This window comes from Brassica napus, chromosome C1 (assembly GCF_020379485.1).
Source record: "Brassica napus cultivar Da-Ae chromosome C1, Da-Ae, whole genome shotgun sequence".
Lineage (NCBI taxonomy): Eukaryota > Viridiplantae > Streptophyta > Magnoliopsida > Brassicales > Brassicaceae > Brassica > Brassica napus.
In genome coordinates, this window is record NC_063444.1 from 27,723,729 (window position 1) to 27,735,109 (window position 11,381).

General features: G+C 44.6%; 1 protein-coding gene across 1 annotated transcript; it reads left to right on the top strand.

Moving 5' to 3' along the window:
* Positions 1-5,604: 5,604 nt before the first annotated feature.
* LOC125579914 lies at positions 5,605-7,251 on the top strand. Its single transcript, XM_048743821.1, has one exon. It carries the CDS (start codon positions 5,605-5,607, stop codon positions 7,249-7,251), a length of 1,647 nt encoding a protein of 548 aa, XP_048599778.1.
* The last annotated feature ends 4,130 nt before the right edge of the window (positions 7,252-11,381 follow it).

The window sequence follows — 11,381 nt, forward strand, 5'->3', positions numbered from 1 at the left end:
AACAATGATGGTAACGTCTCGTTGATTATGTAGGAAGGGCTTGGCATGCATTATATGGGACATCACATGATTACTCGTCAAACGAGACATGTCATTAAGAAGATAGGAACATAAGGAGAATATATATTTCTTCTCTGGTCTTGGTGATAGGGCCTTAGTCTAGCTTGCGAGCTCTTTAGAAGGTCTTTCCCTCCACTGCGTGGATGTAATTACTTTTTAATATAGCGGTGGAGATGGCATCGTCTTTGTGGTTGTTTCTTTTGCTGAGAAGTTGAGTGGGATCCTGGAAAAGGCACGTGTCTGATATAAAGACTTGATATAAAGCCTCCCGTTCTTGTGATACCAATCACGTGGTGGAGACAACTATGTCCTTGTGTGTCTTTTGTTCTTTTCTGTATGATAAGCCTTTTTCTTTTAAGTCAAACGTCTATACTTATCGACGTCCTCTTTTATCTATAAGTCTCCAACTTGAGGACTTGATGAGTTGTGTTCGTAGAGGATGAACGTCCTTTGGGTCTGATACATAGCTGTAGTTGATTTGTAAAACCACGGTAAGGATCGTGTGGTTTTGGTCTTTTTAAATCATGAGCCCTCCATCTCGGGATGTCGTTTACGGAGTCGTTAGTGTGAATTTGATATTAAACTTTTCTTCTATCTCTTTGTCGAACAAGTTACGAAGTGGATGAATTATCCAGTCATGATTGTTGACTTAATGATCCAATAACATAGCGATGGGAATATGATGGGCTTTTGTTGTCGTTTTTGTTGCAAAGTGGAAATAGTCTTGGGCTTAGTTTTCTCGAAGTGGAGCCCTCTTTATGGGAAGAGCATGCGTGCCCGAGTTCAAGAGCTTTTTCTTATTGTTTTCTAGGGGGAAGAGAATCATTATTGTCATGAAACGATAATAATACGTTTCTGTTTATAATTGTCTCAGTCTCCCAGCGAGAGGTCTTGTTCATCTGTTTTAGGGAGTGAAGAATTCTGGTTTGGTCGAATACTTGATCGTATCTAACTCGTGAAGCAATGACGTGTTAGAAATTGAATAACATAGTGAAGAATAAGAGAGAGATGTGTTTAATCTAGAAAGTAGAGAGAGAAATAGAGTAAATAAGGAGAATCTTATTTGCTTGATTGATTTGTTTATGTGAACATCCCATATATATAGGGGTTACAAGTATGACAAATGGTAGATGAGATATGATAAACTAATAATCCATTGTCTTGAGACTTTAACCCACCATACATGCTTGTCCCTTGTAGTGGCATCTCCATTGTCTTGAGACCTTAACCCACCATGCATGCTTGTCCCTTGTAGTGGCATCTCCATTGTCTTGAGACCTTAACCAACCATGCATGCTTGTCCCTTGTAGTGGTATCTCCATTGTCTTGAGACCTTAACCCACCATGCATGCTTGTCCCTTGTAGTGGCATCTCCATTGTCTTGAGACCTTAACCAACCATGCATGCTTGTCCCTTGTAGTGGTATCTCCATTGTCTTGAGACCTTAACCAACCACCTTGTTTCTTATTGCTTCATCTTCACATGACGAGCATATTAGCCGTCTTTAAGAATTTGTACTCTTCTTCTTTGGGAGGTAAAGAGTTCTGGTTTCTTGACGTCCTCTCGATAAACATATCGAGACCTTGAGAATCTGGTGTACTTAGTTTCTGTACACATTCCATGCTTGTTCGAGGTATTGTGATTCAGCCTCTTTAAGATTCTTCCTCACTTTTGATCTCCTATTGATTGAGGATTCATGCTCGATGCATGATAGGGTCTTTTTCTTCCCCTTGTTCTAAGACCATGTATTGTTGATATTCGTTTTGATGCATCTGTTCGGTCGGCAAACTTTCTCGTGTTGTGCCATCATTCGACATGATCTGAACTTGGGAGGTCGGGCTATTAGAACTCGTCGTCGGTCTGCTATGGTTTGAGAACGTTATCGGTGAATTAAAACGGCGAGATGAACTAATTTTGCCAGTAACAGAGATTCGATTTGGCTTAGGTAAAAATCGAATCGAATCTTATGTTTCGTTTCTCGTTTATGATCTAGTAAGATCGATGCCATCATGGTGTGATGGTTCGTTTGTTGCGGTATTAAACACCATATAAGATGGATCCATTTTCGTGCTTACAAGCCTTAGATCGGGTTCCTAGCAACGACGTTTTTCGTTTTTCTTCCCCACAGTCGGCCCCAAAATGTAGTTCCTAAAATCTACACTAAGAATTTGGTAGTGATCAGGAGTTCAATATGGGGAAGAAAATAACGTGGGCAACGATATCCTCAGAACACAACGATATAATCCGGTATGAGTTGACAAAATGGACTCTATTCGTATACCGAATAGCATAGGTATTTCGATTGAAGGAAGATCGTGACTGAACTCGGGATCGAGCTGCCTACGTACCCATCAAGGGATCAAGTCTAAACGTAGTTCAGTTATAATCATCTCGAATGAGATGTCGGTTTCCTCAGTTCGGAGTGAGACCTTTGTTTCGCTGGTCTCGGGCTAGATGTCTGCTTTGCGATCTCTTGTCTGGAATGAGAAGTATTCGATGTCTGGTTGGCGAGTTCAATTAACTCGAACTATCCGCATACGATCTCGTTAGATCGATCTTGTCGTACGAAGATAAGCTCGTGTCATTAACGTGATACGAGGGTTGCTTTCGTCATAGATTCTTGTCTTTAACAAACACAACAATGTGTTTACTTCGTGAGATGTACATTCGGAAACTCATCTCTTTCGTTTTTATTCAGCCAAGAAATAATGGAAGAATTGTTTCCTCATGAAATACATATAATGATTCCACCATGTGTGGGTGGAGGATGAAGTGATCTTGGTGATACCGAAGTCTCTCCACTTCTTCGTGAGTCTTTATTCTTTTGTTTATATCCTTTTTGTCTTTGTTTCCTCCAAGGAGAAGCCCCTCTCTTCATTAGATCCAAGGCCTCTTTTATATGAGAGCCATGTTGTTGCAAGAAGCTAGTAATATGGTTAATAATTTGTTGCACATGCTCCACCTTTCTAGCTACGACTTATTCTTTATTGATCGCTCTCCGAGATTTGCGGAGAATAATTCTCTTGTTCTTTGACTCAATCATACTCAAAGAACCTCGGGCTTTATGGTCCGACTTCGGGTTACGGGTTCTCATGGTACTGTCTAAGCTCAACTCAAGGTCGTTGTTAACCGGTTTCTTATCTTTTTGGCGGGAAGAATTTAGTGCTAAATTATGGTCCAACAATTAGGACTAAAGAAAACATTATATTGGAGATCATTAGTGCATCTCTTGACAAATAATAGATTAGAAGTAAACTCAGGCATGTAAAAGGCTTTAGAGTTCTTATCAAACAATTTTAAGTCTCCTACTCCTATAATAGGAATTCTATCACCATTTGCAATCATTACATGTCCATGAGCCGGTTCTATGTTCTTTATAAGACTATCATCACTAATCATACGGTGAGATGCACCTGAATCAACAATCAATGGCTTTATCCCTTTAGCAATATGAGTTTTAGTTGATTAATTTCTCAGTTTCAACTCATCAATGATATCAAGTAATCTATTCTCATTCCTAGGCATTGTATGAGCAGTATATGAGTAACCAAGAGTGTTTCCGAATGTACCAGACTCCTTAAGAGCTTTGATGAAGGCATCAATGTCGGATTTTCTGATCACTTCATGCTCCAAGCTCTTTGAGGCCGTGTAATGAGTTGCCATAGCCCTTCCTGCGCTTTCACCCACTTGTGCATTTGAGCCTACTCCTGATGGACCAGCTTCAGTTGCTTCAGTAGACAGGTTAGCTCTAGCTTATCGATCTATGTTGAACTTGGCCGGCTTGAGATGAGGATGAAGGATCCAGCATTGACTTCTCTTGTGTCCTAGTTTCTTGCAATGATCACAATTGCCTCCAAACCTTTTGTCATCACCATACTTCCTTTCATCCGTCTTGTATACTGCTCGGGTCGCTTTGTTGCTTCCTCAGCCTTGTTAGCTAAAGACAAATCTCCCTTGCTTCCGAAGAGACCGAGAGACCCTTCCTCCTTCTGAATCTGTGCACACACCTCCTCCATGGATGGAAGATTCGGCATCCTCAGTATGTGCTTGATTACATCGTTGAATGGAGCATCCAACGTCAACAGCAATCCAAACACCTGATCTTCCTCTCGCGTCTCCATAAGCAGCTTTTGATCAGTTGTGCTTGGCCTCAATGTTTCAAGCTCAGACCACAAGGATCTATACTTGCCCAGATGCTTGGTGAACTCCTCCCCATCTTGCACAAGCATGTTGATAGCTCTCTTGAGCTCAAACACCCGGCTCAGATTTGTGATGTTACCAAATATCTTCTGGAGTGTCTCCCACAGGTGCTTCCAAGAGATGTTCTTCAAGCGACCCTTGTAGCACAGATAGCACCATCAAGTCCTCTTGAATCCATTTCTTTCCATCAACGACCGCGAGCTCTCTTCCACCTTCTTCCGTACCGGCCACTGGTGCTGGAGCTTCACCTGTGATATGACTCCATAACCCTAGCCTCCCAATGGCTGTCTTCACAAGCCTAGACCACAACAGGTAGTTTCCCCCACCCTTTGTGAAATCGGAACCGTGATAACCTTGTTTCCTCCCATCTTGAGTTGCTTGATCTTTCCTTAGAACCCAACGAGAATAATCCTTATCTGAAGCTGAAGAACACAAGATCTCAATACCAAAGTCAACCTGGCTCTGATACCATATGATTTTAGAGAATAAGAAAGGTATTGAGAGATTTGAGAGAGCTTAAGAGAGATTATGAGAGATTAAGGTGTTTAAGAGTAATTGTATGAGATAATCATGATGAACTAGAGAGAGAAACTCATAAACCCTTATGTTACTTTATTAATCAATCAGATTACAATATATATAGGAAGGGAGAGACATTAGGTTAAAGCACAATGAAAGGAGTAAGCATGTGGAGTCAAAGGGAAGGGGAGCGTCCGGTTTGAATCAACCAATGGGGAAGGCCACACGCTTTGGCATCTTGGAATCTAATACAAAGATGCTGATCACTTTACAGCCTGGAACAGCTGGAGACGCGCTACTACTCTTCCGTCAACGGTCTGATCAAGATAAGGTTGTAACAAAGGTGAACTTCCACGTTAACTTCACCCGGGTAACTTAGGTCGATCCCGTCGCCCTAAAGGTACGTCCACTCGTACGGCCTCGTCTGTACGGACTGTCCCGACCATAATCCTCTCAACTCTTCTATCCTTCCTCCATACTTCATGTCTTTACTCTGATGCCTCTTCTCTTCTCTTATTTTGTTTAACAGACGAGCAGAACGAGCTACCCGAAGCTACCCAAAGAGAAGCCGAACTCCAAAGGCAAATCGATGGTCAGCAAAGTCAAGTAACCGAGCTGCATAAAACTCGGGAGGAGGCTAATCCTGAGCTCTCCTCGGAATTCTAGAGCTTGAAAGAGAAGCTCAACGAACACTCCAAGCAACTGGAGCAGAGCTCCGAGAAGTTTAGCCAGCTCGAATCGGAGAATCTTAACCTCTGAGATGAGAACCAAGCCCTCAACACGGAGAGTAACAAGGAGCATAGATTCCGGGCTAGGGTCCGTCCCATGCTGACTCTGGAGACACCCAACTCTGGAACGGGTGTGAATCTCCCACCTACGGCGTCGGGAGGAGACGCATCAGCGAGCGAAAAGGCTAAAGATGCTCAGACCTACGACGTGCAAGACAGCGAATCTGAGCCAGAACAGGATAAGGAAGCACCTGACGGAGCCACAAAAGCGGAGTTTCCTATAGTCGCTTACCTGGAGCAGTTGTTCTCCAAGAGGCTCGATGCCATGAAGTCCATGGTAGAGAGGCTCCCAGGGGTAGCTCCCCCCATCCGGAAGAGCAACCCCGACTCTTATGCCGACACTCCTTTCACGGATGAGGTCACTTTGATCAAGATGCCCATGAAGTTCTCCTTCCCCAGCATAAGGGCGTATGACGGCACCACTGATCTGGACGACCACGTCGCCCAATACAGACAAAGGATGCTCGCCGTAGCACTCTCAAAGGAGTCGCGTGAAGCTACCATGTGCAAAGGGTTCGGCTCAACCCTCACCGGACCCGCTCTGCAATGGTACATCAACCTACCCTCCAGGTCCATAGCATCCTTTGCGATTCTCAGCGATAAATTCGTGGAAACATTCGCTAGCAGCAAAGACCTGGAGAACACCTCTGATGGCCTCTACGAAATCCTCCAGCAACGGGCGGAACCCCTGCGAGGCTATATAGCTCGCTTCAATCAAGAGAAGGTGGTTATTCCCGAATGCAGAATCCCCACTACTATCTCTGCCTTCAAGAGAGGCCTGCTCCCCGACGGGGACCTATATAAGGAGCTAACCAAATACCAGTGCAAAACCATGGAAGCCGTCCTATCTCAAGCTTGGGCGCAGGTAAAGTGGGAGGAAGATGTTGCCAGTCGCGCTAAGGCACAGCAAAAACAAGATCCCAAGACGATCAGATCAGACCGAACCGAGCGAGACGAGAACCCCTCTCAAAGATCAGCTAGGGACTTCAGGAATCGAAACCGGGGCAGATACCAAAACAGGCCGATCGAGAAGGCAGAAGGGATGGCAGTGTCCATGTGGCCAGACATCTCTCACCTCTCCATCTCAAGGCCGGAGCTGATCAATGTTCTAAGGCAGATGGGCCAACAGGTCAATTGGCCTCAGAAGATGAAAGCACCCGATTCTTTCCGGAACCCTGGTATCTGGTGCGACTTCCACCGAGACCAAGGTCACAAAACGGAGGACTGCATCGCACTGAAGATCGAGGTCAACGAGTTGCTTAAGAAAGGACACCTCTGGGAGTTCCTTTCCGAGAAGGCGAAGAGCCATCTAAGCAAGGAGACAATGGGGAAGCCCATTGAAGCTGCTCACGTCTCGCCACCTCGACAGGATCGGGTGATTTACGTCATATCAGGCGGTTCAGAGATCAGCACCATAAGCCACACAGCCGCAAAGAAAAGCACCTGGAATGCCAAGCACGGCCTAGAGGCAGCCAATCCAAAACGCCTGCTCCTGGGTACAGACGAAATAAGTTTCACAGCCAAGGAGCAGGAAAAGGTTCTCACCCCACATCATGATGCCCTAGTCATATCGCTCACTGTAGCGAACTGCCTGGTAAAAAGGATACTGGTAGATAATGGAAGCTCCGACAACATCATCTTCCAGGCCGCATACAAGAATCTGGGCTGGAGGAAAGCGCTCTAACTCGGAGGATAACCCCACTCATAGGGTTCAGCGGAAAAGTCAAGCAGACCGCCGGAGAGGTCAATTAAGTTCCTTGTCGTTGACTGCGATTCATCCTACAATATGATCCTGGGACGGCCTTGGATCCACGGCATGGGACCGTCCCATCAACTCTTCACCAGATGGTGAAATTCCCTACACCCTGGGGCATAAGGGCAGTCAAAGGGGATCAAGAGGATTCCCGCTCTTGCTACCAGACTACTCTGAAGGGAAAGACCAAGGTCTTATATCAATTACAAAGTAAGCCTCCGGCTCATCACACCGAGGAACCGGAGGTAGAGGAAGTGGACGACGTGCCATTGACCGAAGGATATCAGACCCGACATCTCAAGATCGGCTCTAAGCTGACCGAAGGATTAACGAGGAGATTAATAGACTTCCTCAGGTCTAACTCCGACTGCTTCGCTTGGTCCAATGCAGATATGCTTGGGATCCCGGAGATCATCATGCACAAACTGCAGGTGGATCCCCTACATCAACCCGTTAAGCAAAAGAGAAGGAAGTTTGCTCCGAAAGAGACGCGATCATCAACGATGAGGTCAAAAGCCTGCTCGGCGCGGGGTTCATTCTCGAGGTGCAATATCTGGAATGACTAGCCAACATCGTCGCAGTCAAGAAAAGGAACGGAAGTGGAGAGTTTGCATAGACTTCACGAACCTCAACAAGTCATGTCCAAAGGATCTCTTCCCTCTACCTCATATCAAAAATCTGGTTGACGCCACCGCGGGGCATCAGCTGATGAGCTTCATGGACGCGTTCTTTGGTGAACATGATGTTTACGGACCAGATAGCGCGAACCCTGGAGGCCTACATCGACGACATGCTGGTCAAGTCCCTAGAGGCCGAGGACCACATATCTCATCTGCAGCAAGCCTTCTCCACTCTTTGGAAGTATAACATGAAGCTCAACCCAGCTAAATGCTCATTCAGGGTCAGTTCTGGCAACTTCCTTGGGTACATTGTAACCCACCGTGGCATCGAGGCCAACCCGGAGCAAATCAGGGCCATTCATTCAATCCCTTCCCCGAGGAACGTCAAGGAGGTCCAAAAGCTGACATGAAGAATGGTGCCCTTAAGAAGATTCATCTCCAGACTCTCCGACAAATCTCATGCCTTCTTTGGAACCCTCAAAAACCCAACAGACTTCCAGTGGACGAGGAGGCGTATCTCACCACTCCTCCTCTCCTATCCAAGCCACAACACGGTGAGGTCCTGCTGCTATATCTAGTAGTCTCGTGATAGACCATAGATTTGACCCATTTTCATCCATGGTTTATAGGTGTTTTAACTATCTATTATTATATTAGAGAGTCTATTTATTATATTTATAAGATCAGGAGTGATTTGGAGATAAGTGATGATTTTGGAGCATTTTGGAGATATTTGGAGCAAGCACCCGAGATGACCATCGAGCTCGACCATCGGTCGATATTGGAGGAGGAATATCGATCGATGTTCACACCTGAACATCGATCGACAGCGAAGCGCACAGAAAGCCCGTTTGGTCACAACCGACTTGAAGCCTAAGTCTTCACCAATTTACAAGATTACCCCTGACGAGTTTTAACCTAACTATATAAGCTTTGCCACCATGTTAGAGGCAAAGGGGGTGCTTTTCTGTGTTTTTAGTTTTATTACTTTCAGCAAAAGGTTTTAGGATTGTGATAGATTGGAGAGAATATCCAAAGTTATAATTTGTTATTGGAAATCCATTAACATCTATTTTACTATTCTATGAAGTTTTCTAACCTAATTGCTTTCATGAATTGATTGGCCATGTCTGAGTAGTTCCACTGTTAGATTTAGGGTTTAAATAGGTTATGTGGGATTAGCCCAACTATAGATTGCTGAGTTGTGGCAATTGTCATTAGGATTGTTCATTAATCCATGTTTCTAGATTAGCTACCTAGAACTTCCCTAGGATTGATAGATAAAAGCGAGAGCTTCATTCTCATCCTGAAAACATTTTAACTGAGCTAAGTTTCTTGCTAAGAGTAAGGCGAGAGCTGATCTAGTGAGCTTAGTAAGCATTATTCAACCCGCGCATAAAGCTTAACTAGAAGCGCGTCGATCGATATTTATATTGGATAATCGATCGACTGAGCAAAAGGTGTATTGATCTATCGACATTGCTATTGATCGAACACATTTGTTTGGGTCATTAGATCTAGTTAATAGATGAGTTCAAACATGCGGTAGCTTATGGACTTGTTGAATTAATAGTTGATCTTTACATTATCATGCATGCAACTCATTAGGCATCTGTAGGATTATAATTCCAAGTTTCCTGAATATAAACCCTAAGTCTAGCTATTTCCTTTTAAGCACCAAAACCTCAAACAATCAATCGAGCAACTACTCGCTCAACCAAAATTTACATTTTAAATCTAAAAAACTTCCTACTTAACAAATCATATTAGATCCATTAGGTTCACTCTCCCTGTGAATTTGATCCCTAAGTACTACAACTCAGCCTTTTATTTTAGAGAGTATAAATCACTCCTTAGGGTAATTTGAGTGATATCAAATTTGGCACCGTTGCCGGGGAGCTTTGATCGCCTATTGATTTAATTTTTGTTAAGTTTCTGACATAATTTTTTTTCTTGGATTTCAGGTACATGCCCATCAGTACTAGAAGCAACAAGGAACCTCAACTACTATTCTCACCAGTTCCTGTAAGCTTGGAGCGTTCAATCCGCAAAGAAGCACGCTCCTCATCGATCGATAACACCATCTGTTCATCGATCGATTTCTGTCAACCATCATCGACCTAGACACTAGTCCTTGACCGATACTCTCTCACCACTATCGACCGAAGACACTCATCTTCCATCGACCGACATCTTCCATCCGAGATCGATCGATACTTCAGTCCGAACATCGATCGTTACTGAGCCGCGAGACATGGTTGCTACTTTGATACTTGTACGAGATGATAGAGGAAATCTGCATGACCAAGAGGGTGATCTGCGTAATGCAGCAGGTCAGAGGATAGATGATCAGGGGGCTGCAATCCCTGAGTCCGATACTGATGCTATAGGCGCTACTCTACCTGTAGATGAGGCTGCTCGGACAAGAACGTTGGCTGACTACAACCGTCCAGATCAGTTCTACACCAACCAATCAGTCATTCGTCCTCCCACTATTCAGAGGGATTTCGAGTTGAAGCCACAGTACTACACACTCGTGGGACAGACACCCTACTATGGGTTATCTCACGAGCATCCTATGGACCATCTGGAGAGGTTCGAAAATCTTATATATGCTATTAAAGTCGAGGGAGTCTCTGAAGACAACCTCCTATGCAAGCTCTTCAAGTACTCACTTGCTAGAGATGCTTCGCATTGGCTTAAGCAATTACCACCAAGATCTCTGACATCCTGGGGTGCCATCAAGAATGCATTCTTATGCAACTTCTTCGATGAAGCACGTGCTGAAGACTTGAGGAGCAAGATTGCTACATTCACTCAGGAGCCTGCAGAGTCATTCAAAATCTCCTGGATCAGATTCAAGTCTTATCAAAGAGACTGTCCACACCATGGGTTTAATGAAGTACAGCTGCTCAGTACTTTCTACAGAGGCATCGCGGTGCAGTACCAGATGGCTCTTGATGCTTCCAGCAATGGGAACTTCAACACCAGGAATCCAGAGGAGGCATTGAAGGCATCTAGAAGCAGCACCAAGAACTTTGAGAGGAAGAAATCTGCCACCATCCTTGCGAATGATCAGATGGATGAGGTGAAGGCAAAGTTGGACAATGTTCATAAGCTTCTCAGGAAGCAGGTCTGCTTGGTTGAAGATGCAGAGGCTGTATATACAGAGGGTAGAGCAGAGGAAGCAGATGTGAACTTCATCAGTGGAACTGGATTCCAAGGTTCGGAGAACCAGGGAGGAAACAGAAACTCCTATGGAAATATGAGTAACTTCAATCAGAGTTCATAGCACCAGAAACCCTACAGCAACAACATGGGTTATGGAAGCTCCTACTACCAGAAGCCACCACCGCCAACTCAAGAGAGCAAGATTGAGGAGATGCTTGATAGAGTTCTAGAGGGACAGCAGCGTATGACGGTGGACTTCAATGGGAAGAT

Excerpts from the sequence above, each read along its gene's own strand:
- LOC125579914 (XM_048743821.1), top strand. The coding sequence starts at position 5,605 with ATGCTGACTCTGGAGACACCCAACTCTGGAACGGGTGTGAATCTCCCA.